Here is a 21,279-nt window from a genome sequence, read left to right as displayed (position 1 = left end):
ACCAGAGTTGCTGACACAAATCCAGTGTAACTGTGACAGTGTGTGGTTGATTGTATACTGTGAATAAGGAGCTGTATGTGGACCCCTCAGGCATGTTTACATACAGTATCGTACTCACATGTGTCCTATTACTGTACATGGAAAGTTATTACTGTACTCCTCTCCACTCCAAACCCAGCCTAAAGGTTTCCCTCGGAATAGATTCATTGATTCCTTTGCCGTGTCATGTGCTTCCAGGGCTTGTTTAGGTGCAGTATGTGTTAGTTACCTGTACCAAACACAGATCACAGTACACTCCCATGCATTGAGGCAGGATATTGGTTGAGGGTAGGGCAGAGAGAGAGAGCGAGTGTGCGTGTGTGTGTGTGTGTGAGAGAGAGAGAGAGAGAGAGAGAGAGAGTGTGTGTGAGGGAGAGTGTATAAGCTAGAGAGAGAGAGAAAAGGAGGAGGAGGAGAGACCCACTGGGTACAGACGTCAATTCAGCATCTATTCCACGTTGATTCAACGTAATTTCATTGAATTAGACATGGAAACAACATTCAACCAGTGTGTACCCAGTGGGGGGAGAAGAGAGAGAGGAACAGAAACATAGGGTGGTGCCCTACATGGCATGCTAATCTCTGCATTATTAAAGAGTTCAGTTGGCCTGTCACTTTCTCTCCTGCCCCGTTTAAATCTCTCACTGTGCCGTCGTTATGTGTGTAGGGGCGTAAAAAAAGGCTTGCATTTCTTATTAATGCACGTTATTATGTGCTTGTCAGAGTGAGTGATGAGATTTCCTTGCCTTCGTCTCTGTCTCTGAACTCCCCCTTTCTTTGGCTTTCTTCCTCCCTCCCTCTCTCTACTCTCACTCACTCTTCTTTCTCCTGTCAGTTTCTCTCTCTACTCTCACTCACTCTTCTCTCTCCTGTCGGTTTCTCCCTCTACTCTCACTCACTCTTCTCTCTCCTGGCGGATTCTCTCTCTACTCTCACTCTTCTCTCTCCTGGCGGATTCTCTCTCTACTCTCACTCACTCTTCTCTCTCCTGGCGGATTCTCTCTCTACTCTCACTCACTCTTCTCTCTCCTGTCGGTTTCTCCCTCTACTCTCACTCACTCTTCTCTCTCCTGTCGGTTTCTCCCTCTACTCTCACTCACTCTTCTCTCTCCTGTCGGTTTCTCTCTCTACTCTCACTCACTCTTCTCTCTCCTGTCGGTTTCTCTCTCTACTCTCACTCACTCTTCTCTCTCCTGTCGGTTTCTCGCTCTACTCTCACTCACTCTTCTCTCTCCTGGCGGTTTCTCTCTCCTGGCGGATTCTCTCTCTACTACACACACTCTTCTCTCTCCTGGCGGATTCTCTCTCGACTACACACACTCTTCACTCTCCTGGCGGATTCTCTCTCTACTACACACACTCTTCTCTCTCCTGGCGGATTCTCTCTCTACTACACACCCTTTTCATTCCTTCCCCCCTCTCTCCTTTTCCTCTTCACTCTTTCTGCCTTTCTCAACCAGGGTGTAGTTGTGTTGTTCCCACAGCACACTAATCAGGCAGGCAGGCATCTTCCCCTACTTTACCTCTCAGCTATCTTATATCTATTGGGAGAAAGGAGGTGGGACAGAGAGTGGGGGACAGAGGTAGAGAAAGAGGGAGAGAGACAATACAAGAGGAAGAGTGATCAGTATAGAATAGATGAATGGACAGAATGGAAAGAGAGAGGCAGCATGTGAGATGAGGAGAGAGTGAGATATAGTCACTTGTGGACGTTATGGAGTGGGGATGTGATACGAAGGTACGTCCAGTGGGGAAGCTTGTTTTTCACTGTAGAGTGATGACACCAGGCGAGGAGAGGTCCATAGTTGAAAAGGAAGTGTTTTTATGAAACTGGGAAGTTGAATTACTGGGTGATCACTCTTATTAAAGTTTTGTCAGTGAAGTGGTCTAGGTGCACCCTTAAACATCATACTGACAGATTATTATTGAGAAGCTGTTGTATATCGCTGACACAGACAGACAGACAGACAGACAGACAGACAGACAGACAGACAGACAGACAGACAGACAGACAGACAGACAGACAGACAGACAGACAGACAGACAGACAGACAGACAGACAGACAGACAGACAGACAGACAGACAGACAGACAGACAGACAGACAGACAGACTACAGTGTGGCGTTTACGGGTTACCCGATCTAGTGACTTTACTAGCTTAAATAACTAATGGACGGAGAGGGAAATACGTTTAATGCCAACAGGCGATGTGATGTTACACTGCACGGGGTAATGGGGAACTGTACATAACAACCAACCTAGCCTGAACTAGCTGGCCATAAATCACAGTACAGCAGGAGGTATCTCCCCAGAGATATCATCACCAGAGAAAGAAAATGGGGCTCTCCCCATTAGATATATTCCCCCTCTTCTATTACCATGACAACCCCATAAACAATGGACGTGACTGGCGCTGCCAGCCTGTGGGAGGGTCTGCCCACCTTACCCCAGCTACAATAGTATTTGTTCCATCAGAGAATGAGTGATTTCATTGTTGATACGAGCAGAGGAATGTTTGTTTTTAATTTCAACGCTCTAAGCCTGCCTGTCTGCCTACCTGTCAAATAACCTGGTTAGATCAGACACCTGTGCATGTGTCTGGTGTCTGTGTGTGTGTTTGTGTGTGTTTACGTGTACGTGTGCATGTGCGTTTGTGTGAGTGTGTGTAATACAACGTAATACAACATGTGTAGATGTGTACTGTGTGTATTACTGTGTTTAGTGTCATCATCGCTCAGTTTGTCTGTGTTGAAAGTGATTAGTTCAGAACACCGTCAGAGTTTTTGAGAGCTCCTCTAGTGCTGTGGCTAGAGAGGCTGTGGTATGACGGCCTCTCCTCCCTGATGGTTAGCTGTAATTGAGGAGTAGCTGCTGGAAACAGTGAGTGTGGTGGTTTGATCTGGCTCACCATGATTATGGGGGTCAAAAAGGAACAGACATTTGTCTGATTTCTGGACCACACTCCCTGTAGAATCTTTATATTTACAGTACAGTTTTGACAGTCAGAACATGTGTGTCAAAACCTATTTGAAATCTCCAGGAATATAATAACATGAACACAATGGCAGGTAGACTAAAAAGCCTTCCCAGAGAGAATGGCAGTCTAACTCTGCAGTTATTACATGTGAGATGAGTAGGAATGGTTCAATGAAACTGGTACAGCATGTGCTTTCCCAAAGGAACAAACTGTAAACAAATAGCTATGTTTATTTATCCCTCTCTCACCTGGCCACACATACGCACACACATGCACACACACACACACCCTCCTACCCACCCTAACACCAGAGCGCTTTTGAGGCGATAACCATCGGCGGCTTGGAGCCAGGAAAGTGAATCTGGCTTTAATAGCGTCTCATTGATAGAATTTAAATTGGATGTTAAATAAGCATTACTGTGCCTGATTGCCTGGCCGGCCCCAGAAAGTGGGCAGCTAGTGAGGCAGTTTGTGAGCGGCTCACTCAGGGAGAGATATCTGAAATTGGGGTGAGATTGAATTAAAGTGTGAACAATTAGAGATATGCTGGCGGTGTGTTTAGGAGCGCCTGGGGTGGGGTACCCCTGTCACCTCTGTACTTCTAGGTACACCACTCAGACAGGTTTCTTCATGTCCTGCTACTATCCCCTTCCAAACCCATACCTTGTTTATGGATGGGATCTGTTGTGTTTATGCTTTATTTTCTTCTCTTCTTATTCCCCCTCCCCCCCTCTCTCTCTCTCTCTCTCTCTCTCTTCTCTTTCCTCTCTGTCTCTGTATCTGTCTTGCTGTGTGCCTTGAAGAGGCACGGGTCTCTGGGTCGTGGCCGGCTGCAAAGCAGCCCGGGATCGAACCTGGGTCTGTAGTGATGCCTCTAGCACTGCGACGCAGTGCCTTAGACCCCTGTGCCACTCGGGATGCTCTAGTGGTAGGAGGTTTGCTTGGGGAATAGGTTGGAATCCCATCAGAATTGAGAGAGAATGCATTGTTTCAAAGCAGCTCATCTGGAGTGTATCCTTCAAGGATAAGGTGAAATTAATTATTTTGTCTTATTTGTCCTTGTCTTGTATCTCTCTTTAGTTGTGCCCTTTCTCCTCACTACCACAGCTTCCTGAGATGAGCATGTAGTACATCTCTCTGTCTTTCTACCTTTCCTCTTTTACATCTATTTCCTCTTTTACATCTATGTCCTCTCTCTCTCTCTCTCTCTCTCTCTCTCTCTCTCTCTTTATTTTTGTGACTGTGGGAGAGGACAGTGACAGCAGTGGGCTTGGCCCAGCTTGGACTCCTGCTCCATAAACAGTCCAGCTGGACATGATCCACCTGGACTAGACCCAGGACCCAGACAATCCAGAGCCTAGAACCTACACCCTTCTGCTACCCTCTGCCCACTATCACCATGGAAACCTGCAGCCTGTTGTGGGTAGCCAACTCTGATGTAATGTACGGCACCTGAATGGAGTTTGTTTGTGACAGCTGTTGGGCCATGAAAGTAATTTGCTTGCGATCGTTTCTAGCCCGCACGCGGGCCCCCTTCTGGCCCTTGAATGGGTTTGTTTGTGTCTGATTTGCATGTCAAGGCCCCACTAAGACCTGTGTCCACCCAGCACACTGTGGCTCTGCCACCAGACAGCTCTATCAGAACAGTCTCTCTGCCAGGACCAGTGCTTGCTCACTATTGATCGTTTCTCAAAAGGGAAGCTTACGTTCAGACTTTTTTCTCTCCTTTTCCTCTTTCTCTGTAGGTTTTTCAATCTCATTTCCAACCTCATCTCTCTCCTGCTAAATACATGTCTTTATGTTAATAAACACTTTCTGCTAGCAAATCCCTCCAGTCTGAGAGTCCCTGTGATTCAGCTCTCCTGTGTGCTCTAGCAGCTGATCTCAGACCTGTCTGGAAGCACAGGAACATGTTGCTGAATAACACAGACCTGCTCTAGCACCTGATCTCAGACCTGTCTAAAAACACATTAGAATGTTGATGAATAACACCGGACCTGCTTTATTAGCTGATCTCAGAACTGTTGGGAGACCTGTCTGGATGCACAAGAACACTTCCTCCCCAGGATTTATTCATTCAGACACTCAACCCGAGTTCAACATTACTCCAAATGCTCCCCGGTTACTCCCTGTGCTGAAATGAGTATTTAACTCTGTTCTCTTCTTTCTCTCCCTTCTCCCTCATCTCCTGCTTCTTTCCTCCCTTATTCCACCTGATCTCCTGCCTTGTACTCCTCTCATCCTTTCTTGTATTTTCTCCTCTGTTCATTCCCTCTCTCTTTCAACCCTCATCTCTACTTTACCCTCATCTTTTCACTTTTCATCTGCTTTCTCTTTCCAACCTTTCTATCTCCTTTTAACCTTTTAACCTCTTAACCTGAAACTTCCTCTTCTCCTCTCACCTCCTCCCCTCCTCCTTCCTTCTCTGCAGGGCCAGCATTGTCCAGAAGAGGATCATCTACTTCCAGGATGAAGGCTCTCTCACCAAGAGGATGTGTGAGAAAGGTATGTCCTCCATTACTGAGATGTAGTAAAGGGCTCTACATATCTTCCACTCCTTCTCCCTTACTATATCTCAGCATCTCCTGTCTTACTCTCTCTTCCCTTACTGGGTCAGGATCTTTACACCTGTGCTGTATCTCCCAATCTGTGCATGACATTGGATAGAGAATTTACAGAGACTGATCAAAAGAACAGCTTTATACCCTCCCTCCCTCCCTCCCTCCCTCCCTCCCTCCCTCCCTCCCTCCCTCCCTCCCTCCCTCCCTCCCTCCCTCCCTCCCTCCCTCCCTCCCTCCCTCCCTCCCTCCCTCCCTCCCTCCCTCCCTCACCCATCCCTCCTCCTCCCCCCCTTCCTCCCCCTCCTCTCTCCTTTCTCACCATTCCTCCTCTCTCCCTCCCTCCCTCCCTTCCTCTATCTCTTCACCACATCATCATGTAAATAACCAGGCAAAATCAGGAGCCTATATTCATCCTCTCCTCTCCATCTAAGCTAACCACACAGTTGTGGAAGGAATTGGACATTTAAGACAACTGCACTTCTCATATTTCTCAACTCAGTGACCTTCTCATAGCAACTCTGTAGCATGTATTTATTTTCAAAAGACAGCTCAATATGAAAGCCTAATATATCCAATTTCCCCTTATTCTTTTTCTTTAAACCACAGTAAATAAGCCCATCTCCTCTCCTCTCCCCTCCCCTCCTCTGTCCCCTACCTATAACAACCCTATACCTCTCTCTGCTGTCAAACTCTCTCTCCTCCTTTAACCCCCCCCCCCCCTCTCTCACTCTCTCTTCTCTCCCTTCTCAGAGTCATTGTATGGGGAGACCACAGAGAAGCCTTTGCTGGATTGCTGTGCCTGTGGAACAGCCAAGTACAGAGTCACCTTCCACGGCAACTGGTCAGAGAAGGTGCACCCCAAAGACTACCCTCGTAAGTACCCCATAATAACTTCCAAATTACCAAGGTACATACCCCATTTAATCCCTGAAAGATAACTTTAGTTAGTCCCCCATTTCACCCCAGGGCTACCCAAGTTGGTGCCTCCATTGCGTCAAAATAACCCCTTTACTAATACAATTGCCCTACTGCTCAAGTACCCAGCATCACAGTCTTCCAAGGATACTACAACCTCCATGGCCACCCCAGAATACTCTCTCCACAGGCCCCTGTCTCATTCCTCCCCCAGCTTGGCCCTGGGCCTCGGTCTGTGGTGCTGCACTGTATAACCTTGAGCCTGACTCCCCAGCAGGCAGGCAGGGTGTGAATTGAAATGGGGATTACTGGGCTCTCCCCTCCTTCTAAGACACTCCTCTCTCTCACACACACAGCCCAGATCAATATAATGATTAGCATGGAGTCCCACAGTGAGATAAACCTGCAGATCGAGCAACACCCTAATTTATTGGCTTAGGAGAGACAGGAGTGTGTGTGTCTTTCTGTGTGTCTTTCTGTTTTTGTGCATGTCTGTCTCACAATGTCTGTTAGATTGTGTGTGTGTGTGTGTGTGTGTGTGTGTGTGTGTGTGTGTGTGTGTGTGTGTGTGTGTGTGTGTGTGTGTGTGTGTGTGTGTGTGTGTGTGTGTGTGTGTGTGTGTGTGTGTGTGTGTGTGTGTGTGTGTGTGAGTGTGAGTGTTCATGCATGTGTTTCCACTCTGTGTCTTTGGAAAACCATTATTGGTTTTGTGGTTTTTATAATTGAGTTCTCCTCACCACCACAAAGTCATATCCAAGGTAACCATCCCTAGTTGTCATACATACAGGAGATCACCATCTACAACTTCGTCCCCAAGCATCATTAGTATCCGGTAATTATTGGTTAATGTGCCTGTGTTTTTTTATATAACAACTGTCAATCAAACACAGATAGAACCATTGCTAAAAGAGGTTTTAGCAACAGTTTTCACACACTATCCACAGTCATGATGGTCTGTGAGTGTCTGCTTCTTCACTGCTAGCAGCAGGAGTGAGAGAGAGAGAAGAAAGAGAGAGGGAGAGAGAGAAGAAGATACAGCACAATTTCAAGTCAGGCTGATATTTTTACAAGGCGTCCATTCGTCCTTCAAGCTGTAGGGAGGCACACGTGAAGTGTGCCATACATTCTGATGTTGAAGGTTACTCTAAAACAGGCTAGCAGGTTTTTTATTATCCTCGCTCCCACATCGTCACAGTTAAACAATAAGGTCCGTGGAGGTGTGGTATATGGTTAATAAGCACAACACAACGTGGAGTGCCTGGACACAGCCCTTAACCGTGGTATATTGGCCATATATCACAAACCCCTGAGGTGCCTTATTGCTATTATAAACTGGTTACCAATGTAATTAGAGCAGTAAAAATACATGTTTTGTCATACCCATGGTATACGGTCTGACATAGCATGGATGTCAGCCAATCAGCATTCAAGGCTCGAACAACCCAGTTTATAATAAGTAATACACCGCTGAGAAGCTATTCAACCATTATCTGTGGAGAGTGGAGATAACCAGGAAACCTGCTGGCTATCTGAACCCATTCAGACAGACTCAGGAGAGAGACGGGTAGAGAGTGCCCAGCCAAGATAGCCATGACTGGTACTCAGGTGGCTAAGTGTACCAGAGGACTGCCCTGTGGTTTGGATGGATCTGATGTTACATCCAGGGATTCACAGCTCAAGTGTCATTTCATGTCTTCAGTGGATATGGGTTCTCAATAGTATTTCTACCAGACTCACACAAAGCTGAAATATGAGCAATATCAGCAATCACGTCGCTCAATTCAGCAAGACTGAGAGAAAGAGAAAGAGATGGAAGGAGTTTTGCAGAGAGTATGAAAATAGGCTGTGGAACATCAGAGTATATGACTGAGATTGGATACAGTTCTGACGGATATAGAGGGATTAACCTTACTGAGTTTGTGGTGACCACTTCCCCTATTTGTGTGTGTGTGTGTGTGTGTGTGTGTGTGTGTGTGTGTGTGTACACCCCATCACGCCAGAGGAGTGTTATAAATTGCAAAAGGAAATGAGAAAGGAGGATTTGAGTGGTCAGATAGAGTGCCTAGCTTTGCTGAACAAAGACTTTCCGATAATGTGTGTGAATTGCTCTGACGAAGAGAGGAGAGAGGGATGAGGAGGAGAGGAGGTGGGATATGAGTTTATTTTGTAGCAATAAAGAAGATAATTATCCACTCGTAGGTCTTTGACCTTGGGAAGTGAAGAGAGGACAATAGAGTGCATCAGCAGACCGAAGTTTGACTTCATAGTTGGAAACTCAGTATGCTATTTCAAGTTTTTAGTACAGTACAGTGAAAGGCCTTTCTTGCAAGTTCTAAACTCAACAACGTAGTAATCAATAACAATGTAACACTAAAAATAACATAAGGTAGAACAAAAACACATAAGAAATAAAAAATAAGAACACTATATACAGGGTCAGTTCCAGTACCATATTTACAATGTGCAGGGATACTGGAGTGATTTAGGTAGATATGTATAGAGATAAGGTGACCAGGCATCAGGATATATGATAAACAGAGTAGCAGCAGTGTATATGGTGATTGTATGTGAGTGGGTGTGCGTGTGTGCGTGCGTGCGTGTGTGTGGAGTCAGTATAAATGTATGTGCATATTATGTGTGTGTGAGCAAATGATAAAGTGAGCGTTTGTGTGTGTGTTGGAGTGTCAGTGTGTGTGAGTGTGTAGGGAGGGTGCTGTGAGGGTGCATAGAGACATTGCAAATATAAGGGTCAACTCAGAGAGTCCGTGTAGCCATTTAGTTAGCTATTTAGTTAGCTATTTAGTTAGCTATTTAGTTAGCTATTTAGTTAGCTATTTAGTTAGCTATTTGTCGAACGGCAGATGAGACAGGGCCTTGTAGGCTTGCTTGTGGATAGAATAACAGTGGTCTAGGACTTTATCGCCTATAGTGGCGAAGGAGACTCGTCTCAATGACATGGAATTAAAACCACCGTTAACCAGAAAAGCAGCCTCCGGATATAAGTTTTCCTACTTGTTTATAGCCTTGAACAGCTCATCATTGTGTCTCTCTGAACATTGCAATAGACTGTATGGGCCAATTGCAACCATCGAAAGCAACCAGATTATTGCCATCTGATCTCTCGTTAAACCATCAATACACACTAAAGTCACCCACACAACTGATCTCAATTGCAACCCACATTGGCCATTGATTTCCCTAATGTAGATGTCATGATTATCAGACTATTTCACCCTCTGGTTGGTATTGTCATCAGAACAACTTAGTCCTACTTTATGATAAGACTAAGGGCGATTTATCTATTTGACAATAATTCCTTACAACCAAAATGAAATATTTTGTAGTTTACCACTGCAAATCTACTGTCTTCTGTTTACCGACATGTATGAATGAAAACTAATGTTGATGGTCTAGCATATAAGTCTTTTTTTACATTCATCAGCCGGTTTTCCGATGTTACTGGTCAGTATTTCATTGGGGGCAGAAGTAGAGAATCTAGACCAGCAGTCTGGTATCATAATCTCTTGACACGGTAACAAGAGATCAACTGATCTGATGGTTTATTCTTGTGTTTTTTTCATTGCAATTAAGCTTAGTTTAACATGCAGGTGCACGTAATCTCCCTTTCGTTAGTAGTGTTAAAAAAATTCCAGTGGTAACCTTCAGTAGCATGTTAAGTTCTACTTGTTCATTGCAATCGAGTGTAAATGTCTACAGAGATTTACTGAGAGTAAGGTACTCAGCCTCTGATGTAAAAAAAAACTGTAATATAGTACTATAATTACTGTGTCACGATCTGACATGTACATTACTTCTATATGAATCATTATCTGTCATTTTCAAAGTGTATAATAAACAGAACATTCCGTAACCTTACATTATTCTTATCTTAATTAGAGTTGTTCACTTTCTATACACATACCTTTTACCAATATATATTATGCATTGCAGAATGGGAATAGGTGCAAACCTTTCACTGGCAGAAATGTTTGGCCAGCCTGCCTCCTGGATTGTAAGAGATTATGATAATTCTGGTGCTGTTTTGTTTCTTAACCTCACCAGGGCGTGCTAACCACTGGTCGGCCATCATCGGAGCGTCCCACTCTAAGAACTACGTGCTGTGGGAGTATGGTGGCTACGCCAGCGAGGGCATCAAGAAGGTGGCTGAGCTGGGATCACCTGTCTCCATGGAGGAAGAGATCAGGCAGAAGGTAAGACCTGGCACGGCCGTATGGACGTACACCTGCTATTGGTATTGCAGCACATTTTAGGTCCAACGATTGACAAGCCAACACCTTATCCGTTACGCCAAGAGATCTGCATCCCTTGCTGATGTTCTGGATGTTGGGTTAAGGTATGTATGACAATATGTCACTTTTTATCTGACCAAGGTGATCGGATCACTCTCTGGTTATGCTTCACTGCATCCTCACATGGAGTCCAGACTAGCATTGTATTCTAAGTGGGGATGCAATGTTGTTCAAATGTGTTTGAAAGCTTGAGAATCCATTATAAACATGTTGGTAGTGCTATTGCTACTGCAGTGGAGGATCTATGAGTCTTTTATGTATGGCAAGGATGGCAAGCCCATAAAAATGATTTAAATCACCATCCCCATTCAAGTCATTGTTCAACTTGCCATGGCTTGAGGGGCTTTTCCCATTCTAGTAATGATATCTATATGGGCCAGCCAATGGCTGTACTCTCTGGATAATCCAGGTTGCTGTGGTATCAGTACAGTAAGTAATGGAGTTTACATATCTCAGTGGGCGTTCTGATCGATCCGTGAGCTACAGAGTACTTTAATTAATTACATACAGTAAGTCTCTCAACCTGCCCCTTTATGTGGTTTTATACTTCACAGCTGGGAAATGCATGGTGGACACTTGAGTTATCTACGTCCTTTGGATATTCAAAGTAGATAGTGCCTACTTGGTATTTACAGTATAAAGCCATGGAATTGGAACATGGAATGTTTTCCAAAGTGTGTTGAAGCATTCAATACTTTTTGCATAATGATTTCCACAAGCGATGACCTAAATAAGACACAAAAATCTGTACTATAAGTATCAATGCAAATGTTGGTTAATGGTCTGCTTAATGGCCTTTGTCCCTTTCAACTGGGTATGACCTCAAGTCCTATGAAGTTCACATTCATGCAAGGTTAATTGGTCATGTTGGTAGGTACGAGAGCACCTCTCTTGTTCAATAAATATTAAATAAGAAATATTGTTTAGCAGTTTTACCTCTAGTAAAAATCTTCCTTTCCTCTGTTTCAGTTTCTCACCGTATTTCAATGCCTGTGCATGTCTTTCACACTCTCTCCCACTCCCTCTGTTACTTGTCAGTTTTCCATCTCTCTCTCCCACTCTCTTCTCCCTCCCCTTCTCCTTTTTCTGTACAATCTCTCTCTCTCTCTCTCTCTCTCTGTCATTCTTTAAATAGCCTGTGCTAGTGTGTAGCAGATGGGCCCATAGAGTGTATTATTGTAGGGTAATATTGAAGACCTGGAGTCACGGCACATAATGAGAGCACACTGTGAGAGCTGGGCTCTGTGCGTCATCACCGCCACCTATCCACAAGGCTGTATTATCCACAATACTGTCTGCTATGGTATCTGTATTAGTCCTCCTGGACCTTCTCCAAACGATTAGAGCAAATATAGGATTTATGGAGAGACGGATGCAAAGCAAGGTTGGGGTCAGTTTTAACCCTACAGTGCAGAGTAGTTACAGTACTGTTGAATGATAAGAGAATTGATGACATACAAATGGTTGATAGTTCTTTTCACCTACTTGTGTCAGCTATTGCAGTAGGCTTACATTGATATTCTAGGTAGCTCTCCGTAGCATATTCTCCCAGTGGGGGATGGTAAACGATCCAATCCCCCCACCAACTGAACAGAACTCAATTTAAACCAGGTAGAAAGCAACAGGATCAAACCATTACCTTCTCCTGGGGGAGATGTGAAAATCTTACATATGGAATATTGCACAGTACTCTACATGGCAGAGGAGAGAGAGATGATTTCTGTAGCCTGTGGTTTTCAGTGGAGACTGCTGGGGAAAGTAAACATGATTGGCTGTCACCAGATCCCATGGTGATAATGGCTGCCACTTAAGCCTTGTTCACACTGCAGGCCTTAATGCAACGCTTTAATACATGCGCTGACCAGCTGGCAAGTGTCTTCAATTACATTTTCAACCTCTCCCTGACCCAGTCTGTAATACCTATGTTTAAAGCAGACCACCATAGTTCCTGTGCCCAAGAATGCCAAGGTAACCTGTCTAAATGACTATCACCCCATAGCATTCACATCTGTAGCCATGAAGTTATTTGAAAGGCTGGTCATGGCTCACATCAACACAATCTTCCCAGACTTCCTGGAACCACTATAATTAGCATACCGCCCCAACAGATCCACAGATGGCGCAATCTCTATTGCACTCCACACTGCCATTTCTCACCTGGACAACACCTACGTGAGAATGCTGTTCATTGACTACAGCTCAGCATCCCGGAGTCGCCTTCCCACTGTTGATGTTGAGACTGGTGTTTTGCGGGTACTATTTAAATGAAGCTACCGTTTGAGGACTTGTGAGGCGTCTGTTTCTCAAACTAGACACTCTAATGTACGTGTCCTCTTGCTCAGTTGTGCACCAGGGCCTCCACTCCTCTTTCTATTCTGGTTAGGGCCAGTGTGCGCTGTTCTGTGAAGGGAGTAGTACACAGCATTGTACGAGATCTTCAGTTTCTTGGCAATTTCTCACATGGAATAGCCTTCATTTCTCAGAACAAGAATAGACTGACGAGTTTCAGAAGAAATTTCTTTGTTTCTGGCCATCTTGAGCCTGTAATTGAACCCACAAATGCTGATGCTCCAGATACTCAACTAGTCTGAAGAAGGCCAGTTTTATTGCTTCTTTAATTAGCACAACAGTTTTCAGCTGTGCTAACATAATTGCAAAAGGGATTTCTAATGATCAATTAGCCTTTATAAAATGATAAACTTGGATTAGCGAACACAACGTGCCATTGGAACACAGGAGTGATGGTGATAATGGGCCTCTGTACGCCTATGTAGATATTCCATTTAAAAAATCTGGCGTTTCCAGCTACAATAGCCATTTACAAAATTAATTTAACAATGTATACACTATTTCTGATACATTTTTAAGTTATTTTATTGGACAAAAAATGAGCTCTTCTTTCAAAAACAAGGACATTTCTAAGTGATCCCAAACTTTTGAACGGTAGTGTACACTCACACACTCACATACATATTGACACCACACACACTCACATGCATATAAACACCACACACACTCACTACTTTCGTAAACACACACACACACACACACACACACACACACACACACACACACACACACACACACACACACACACACACACACACACACACACACACACACACACACACACACACACACACACACACACACACACAGATAGACAAACGTCTACATTCTTTCCCACTCTTCACATACTGTACGCTGCTGCTACTCTGTTTAATATCTATCCTGATTGCCTAGTCACTTTTACCCCTGCATGCATACATGTACTGTACATATTACCTCAATTACCTCAACTAACCCGTACTCCTGCACATTGACTCAGTACTGGTACTCCTATATAGCCTCATTATGGTTATTTTATTGTCCTACTACACTGAAGAAAACAAAAACATGCAGCAATATCAATGATTTTACTGATTTATAGTTCATATAAGTATGTGTGTGTCTGTGTGTGTGTGTGTGTGTGTGTGTGTATGCGCTGTGGAGGAGATGAGCCTGTAGTCACACACAACCTCTCGTTATCTCAGAGGGTGTACAGGGCACTAGCTGGTGCGCTCCATACAGTATATGATGTGTTAAGTAGGAGTTGACGGCTCCATTGCCCCGGGATGCTTTGCTGTCGCCTGCATTCACTGTGTTCACCCTTTTAATATTTCTCAGAGAACACACACAGTCTCTCCTTGTCCTTGAGGAAAAGTTAGCCTCTGGGGTGAAGGAGCCGCTCTGTTTTTGAGCAGCGGAGCAAGAAAGCACTCTTTGGTATAAATGCTGACACAAACAAAAAGGCGCTTTGCTTTGTGACAGGTGTGGTGTCGGGGCTAGCAACGTAGCAATGAAGGCAGTTATAAATTGATATTCATAGAAAGCAGAAATTGATATTCATAGGCAGAGGCTCGACACGAGCCAAGGGGTGCACTGATCTCAATGTTCATACAAAGTTTCATTTGCCAAGCCAAGCAGGCGTTGAGTATGCACGCTCACATACTGTACACACACGAAACCCATTCACAAACACACACGCACATGGATGCACGCATGCACACACACACACACACACACGCTTTATTTTTTTATCTGAGTTTGTCTTCCTTTTACTGCCGGGACCAAGATGTACTGTGCCATCTGCCTAGCTGTGTCTCCCCGTTGGGTTCCTTTTGATATACGGCGTGTGTTCTTTACCCACGCTGCCTCTATCCTGGGGACTGAACAACAACTTTCCAGTCTTCATACAAAAGTGAAACCCATATCGATTGGCCCTTTCTCTGTATGAAACCAATTGGAAACACTCCACACTTGACACTCAACAAAACAAAAGGGAACCACGTATCGATTGGCCTTCTGTCTGTATGAACCAATAGGAAACTCGTATCAGTCATACATCGTGCATTACATACCACAGAATATTCTTTGTATTTTCACTTCATTACAGCATCTGTGTTGAAAAGAGGGGTGAAGATACATGCACGATGGATTCAGTTTGTCCATCCCACACAGCCTGCATGTTTTCAAAGCGAGCCAGCCGTATGCTTCTGCCTGGCGCACTCGTTACAATCACTCCCATGTGACTCGCTGGTAATGAAAATATGATTGCATGTAAGAGCCCTCACCCACATTCTCTCAGTACTCCTGCTCTGCTTGAGTCAGACATGACACAGGGCTTGAGTCAGACATGACACAGGGCTTGAGTCAGACATGACATAGGACCACTTAATCACATTTAAATGAAATGTTAGAAAAACTTCCAAGGGTCACCATTCTCTAATAAGAATGATTGTATTTTAGTGGACGGATGAAGGTGGGAAAGGGTAATGTGTGAGGAGGTTTGTTAAATAGATGTCTTGACAGACCACAGACCCAAAATACATCTGTAATGGTGTGTGTGTGTGTGTGTGTGTGTGTGTATGTGTATGTGTATGTGTATGTGTATGTGTATGTGTATGTGTATGTGTATGTGTATGTGTATGTGTGCGTGTGCGTGCTTGCCTGTGTGCATCTGTCCACATGATCTGTTCCTGCTTGTGTTCTTAATGTACCGAATGAGAACATTTCCTTCCTCTTTAGTCCCCACGCCATGTGTCTTTACGTTTCATTAGCCAAATGCAAATCTGATTTACAGGAAACTTGGTATGATGTAGTGTAACTGAAGGCATTGCTGCCCTCTCCCCCCTCCACACATACATACACTGAGGTGATTTGTGTATGCGGTCAGCCATTACAAAGGCACTAATGACAGTCTGATAAAAATACTCTCCCTCCACAGGTGAGTGGTGGAAACGTGGCGAAGGGACTATGATTTCTCTCGAACGCATTGTGAAATCTGCCATTTCCTCAAACAGTATGGGTGCATTTTGTTACTGCACAGTAGCTTACAGATGCCCACAGAATGCAGAACTATGTGAAACCACAGAGCAGACAGCTACAGATGCCACAGGCTGGACCAATGAGGGATGGCACAACATGAGTTGGAGGAGATAGAGGAGATGTTCTGGTACTGTTCTGGTAAAGTTTTCTAGGAGTATGATTGGCCTGGGCGAATTAGTAAGTCACAGATCCTACTAATGTGGCCCTATTCTCTTCAGCTGTTCATCATGCTAGAGTATCAATCAGCCTGCATAATTATAACTGAATTGGAGCCTCAATTAAAGAGACTAGCTACCACCTGTGTGTGGGAGAGGATCAGGATATTTGAGCTGGAAGACATACAGGTGAGAGCAAGTGAGTGGGAGATTCAGGTCAGTTTGAGACAGCAGGTCAGTTTGAGAGAGCATGTGAGTGGGAGAGAGCAGGTCAGTTTGAGACAGCATGTCAGTTTGAGACAGCAGGTCAGTTTGAGACAGCATGTGAGTGGGAGAGTAAGTTCATTTTTTAAAGTATTATCTTTAATAGGAGATTATACTCACAAGCTTCTACTCTCCCTGCCATGAAATATATTAGGTTTGTGTGTCTGTTTTTGTGTGTTTGTGTGTGTGTGTTTGTCTGTTTGTGTGTGTTTCTGTGTGTGTGTGCGTACGCAGTGTTTTTCGTAAGTACATGGAGTAGCCAGCCAAACAGAAACATTTGCCAGTCAGGGAGTTCCAGCATGCAGAAAACAATGCAGAATGAGCTCTGTTTTGGTGTCCACTGGGACATTCTAATGCTTTAATTCCATCCATAATATACTGCTAAATTATTGAATACTTTAATGACTTTACCTCCCAGATCCGTAAAATGAGTTGTGGGATTGCAATTACATGACTATGCAATTAAAGTTACTGAAGGATGAATTCAGTTGCTAGTTGTTTTGGATATTGTCTAGGCCCATATTATCAGAACTATTTTCTAAGCAAGATAACCTTTTATAACATTAAACTTGGCTTCTCTTCAGAGTCACTTCATGATTTTCATGTTTACAGTTTTACTGCAAGATATGCATTGCCACAATGATGTTTGTTCTTCAAATGATGTATTTTATTCTCTCTGTTGCTGTGGAAACTTAGGGTAAGGAAACCAATGTGTAATTTTATAAAACAGTAACAGAATATAATAACGAGGTTATATACAGGGGGTACTGGTACTGAGACAATGTGCGGGGGTACAGGTTAATCAAGATATTTTGTACATGTAGGTAAAGGTAAAGTGACTATGCATAGATAATAAACCGATGCATCAATCACTGTGGGTGGGATTGTCAGGGAAGATGGCAGCATTTTTGTGTCACAGAGTTGGTGGGGTTTCAGATCTGTCAATCTATCTATGTGTGTGGGACTTTGAGGGAAGGCAGTAGATTAGTAATCGAGTCATAAAAACAAGTATAGTCCACCTTTTCAATTTAATTTATTGTAGCAAAAACTAAATCTACTATTTCAATACAGTTTATTGTGGCAAAAACATGAGAAAAAAAGTTGTGTTCTGTCAAGTAAACATGGATTCCCTGTTGAGAAGCAATATAGAATAGCAGGAAAATGGTTTTAAAAATGCTACAGTTTTCATGGGGAGAACCCCAGACCCCGGCCACTTTTATACAAATGTCTCGGGCATCGTAAGAAGTGGACCAAGGTGCAACGTGGTGAGCGTACATATTCCTTTTATTTAAGATAAATGTTGCCAACAAAACAAGAAAACGACCATGAAGCTTAACAGGGCAATGATGCCTCTAACAAAGTTAACTACCCACACTGAAAGGAGGGAAAAAGGGCTACCTAAGTATGATTCCCAATCAGAGACAACGATAGACAGCTGTCCCTGATTGAGAACCATACCCGGCCAAAACATAGAAATAAAGAAACCTAGAAAACAAAACATAGAATGCCCACCCCACATCACACCCTGACCTAACCAAATAGAGAAATAAAACGGCTCTCTAGGGTAGGGGCGTGACAGTACCCCCAGGGTCTGTTTGGGCATCTATCCGAGGTGGCGGCTTTGGTGCGGGACATAGCCCCCGCTCCACCTCTGGCTCACCGCACTTTGGTAGCGCCTCTGGTGCGGGGACCCCTGTCCCCCGACCCCGGAAAGGGGACCCTCGTTGCGGGCCCCAGACTGGGGACCCTCGTAGCGGGCCCCAGACTGGGGACCTTCGTTGCGGGCCCCGGACTGGGCACCCTCGTTGCGGGCGCCGGACTGGGTACCCTCGCTGCGGGCCCCGGACTGGGCACCCTCGCTGCGGGCCCCGGACTGGGCACCCTCGTTGGAGGCTTCGTGCCATGACTCCTCCCTGAAGGCTTCGTGCCATGGATCATCACTGGAGGCTTCGTGCCATGGATCCTCACTGGAGGCTTCTTGCCATGGATCCTCACTGGAGGCTTCGTGCCATGGATCATCACTGGAGGCTTCTTGCCATGGATCATCACTGGAGGCTTCGTGCCATGGATCATCACTGGAGGCTTCTTGCCATGAATCACAACTGGAGGCTTTGTGCCATGGATCATCATTGGAGGCTTCTTGCCATGGATCATCACTGGAGGCATCTTGCCATGGATCATCACTGGAGGCATCTTGCTATGGATCATCACTGGAGGTATCTTGCCATGGATCATTACTGGAGGCTTCGTGCCATGGATCATCACTGGACTGGAGAGACACACGAGGCCTGTCTCTGGGAGCAGGCACAGGACTCACCAGGCTGGGAAGACATACAGGAGGCCTGGTTCTGGGAGCAGGCACAGGATACACTGGGCCGTGGAGGCGCACTGGAGGTCTCGAGCATAGAGCCTGCACAACCCGTCCTGGCTGGATGGTTACTTTGACCCGGCACGTGTGGGGTGCAGGCACGGGACGCACTGGGCTGTGCAGACGCACCGGAGACACAGTGCGCTGAGCCGGCGCAGGATATCCTGGGCCGTAGAGACGCTCTGGGCTGTGCAGACTCACCGGAGACACAGTGCGCTGAGCCGGTGCAGGATATCCTGGGCCGTAGAGACGTACTGGCGGCCAGATGCGCTGAGCCGGCACCCTCCGACCTGGTTGGATGCCCACTCTAGCCCGGCCGATTCGGGGAGCTGGAAGGTAGCGCACCGGGCTGTGAATGCGCACTGGACACACCGTGCGCTCCACCGCATAACACGGTGCCTGACCAGTACGTCGCTCGCCACGGTAAGCACGGGGAGTTGGCTCAGGTCTATAACCTGACTCCGCAAATCTCCCCGTGTGCCCACTCCCAAATGTTTTGGGGGGCTGCCTCTCGGGCTTCCTTGCTAGCCGTGTTCCCTCATAACGATGGGCCCCTTTACCAGCTGCCTCCGCCTTCCTGGCTGCTTCCACCTGTTCCCATGGAAGGTGATCCCTTCCGGCCAGGATCTGCTCCCATGTCCAGGATCCATTGCCGTCCAGGATGTCATCCCATGTCCAGTCCTCCTTTTTACCACGCTGCTTGGTCCTTTTTGGTGGGTAGTTCTGTCACGGGCGTCGTAAGAAGTGGACCAAGGTACAGCGTTGTGAGTTGAATAGAGAACTGTGGCTCTAACAAAGTAACTACCCACACTGAAAGGAGGGAAAAAGGGCTTCTTAAGTATGATTCCCAATCATAGACAACGATAGACAGCTGTCCCTGATTGAGAACCATACCCGGCCAAAACATTGAAATAAAGAAACATAGAAAACAAAACATAGAATGCCCACCCCACATCACACCCTGACCTAACCAAATAGAGAAATTAAACGTCTCTCTAAGGTCAGGGCGTGACAACAAAGTCAGGCGACCATGAATAGACCTATAGATATGATTGAAGAATGAAATAGGTGTTAAACATGGGCTTTGATACACAGAAAACAGCAGTTGACTACTCCATTGTCAACACTAATCAAATCAGTGGTTCTATATCGATATCCTTAATATTACCATATAGCCTAAGTATCATGACATTAGATTTTATAACCTTCAATTAGTTTTATTTTATCATATTTTGGACCAGAATGAGTCTTTTTCTCCACTACCTATTGTTTCCCGCAGTGAGGATTCAACATCTTCATTGAATATTTTCATAATTTATCTGCAGAAGTAGTCTACCAGTATGCTAATTAGGGAACCAAATGAACTGCTCTCACCGATGCGATTCTACTAAGCTGACATGTGGAATTGTTTTAATATGGTCATACCATGGATCATTTAGCGATTGAATTTTGAATTTTAGGACCCCTTTATGTATATTAAAACATGCATTTGGCCTTTACTATTATAGCCCATTAAAACACATTGAATAACACATTCATAAATGGTCAAAAAAGAGAGTTACAAAACGTATCATAAGGAATAATGTTTTGAAGTGTATGTCCTATTTTTAACTCTCTTTTTTAATGGGCACAAAACTACTTCCATACTTCCAATAATTGTTTTAACCGGTACCAGGTTATCTTCAGATGAGCCCCGTGACACTTTTGGGGGTCATAGAACAAAATGGAGAACATCATAGTGGGGTCATATTAGTTTGTAGCCCAGACAGTTTCGACGCTACAACCGTTTTTGCGAGAATTCAAATTTTTGGGATGTCTCTGCCACTTTCCAGCTCAGATGCGGAAGGCGTCACTCAACTCTAGGGGTTTTTAATGTCATAATAGACTCTGAAAGCTTTACTCTCTGTGAAGCAAAAGTACAGGCGAGTGTGTACATCAATTAGCCTGCTTAATTATTCCTGCGAGACTAAATAAATTGGAGCCTCAATTAAAGAGACTAGCTACCATCTGTGTGTGGGAGAGGATCAGGATATTTGGAATGGAAGACATACAGGTGAGAGTATGCGAGTGGGAGAGAACAGGTCAGATTGAGACAGCAGGTGAGTGGGAGAGGTTTATATTTGGAAGTATATTTGGTGAGTGCGTGTAGACTCAGAAGTAGAGTTGCAACGGGAGGGTATGTTACTGGAAACGTTCAAGGTTTACCTGTAAACTATTGAAATTTGGTAACTTTCAAGGATTTTATGTAATTTATCACAAGACGTCTAGTGGCCCTTTTGGGTACTTCAGATTATCACAGGTGTCTGTAATTATCTCTGGCCC

The 21,279-nt window shown here is 44.8% G+C and overlaps 1 protein-coding gene across 1 annotated transcript in view; it reads left to right on the top strand.

The window, feature by feature from the left end:
- Positions 1-21,279, top strand: part of LOC109888407 (spondin-1-like) — a 115,027-nt gene that overhangs the window by 13,449 nt on the left and 80,299 nt on the right. Inside the window, exons 4-6 of the mRNA XM_031815835.1 lie at positions 5,449-5,522; positions 6,329-6,451; positions 10,556-10,704. Coding sequence (XP_031671695.1) covers positions 5,449-5,522; positions 6,329-6,451; positions 10,556-10,704 — 346 coding nt within the window. The remainder of the gene's footprint in view (positions 1-5,448; positions 5,523-6,328; positions 6,452-10,555; positions 10,705-21,279) is intronic.

The sequence above is a fragment of the Oncorhynchus kisutch genome, linkage group LG3 (assembly GCF_002021735.2).
Source record: "Oncorhynchus kisutch isolate 150728-3 linkage group LG3, Okis_V2, whole genome shotgun sequence".
Classification (NCBI taxonomy): domain Eukaryota; kingdom Metazoa; phylum Chordata; class Actinopteri; order Salmoniformes; family Salmonidae; genus Oncorhynchus; species Oncorhynchus kisutch.
This window is presented reverse-complemented; position numbering and strand designations above follow the sequence as displayed.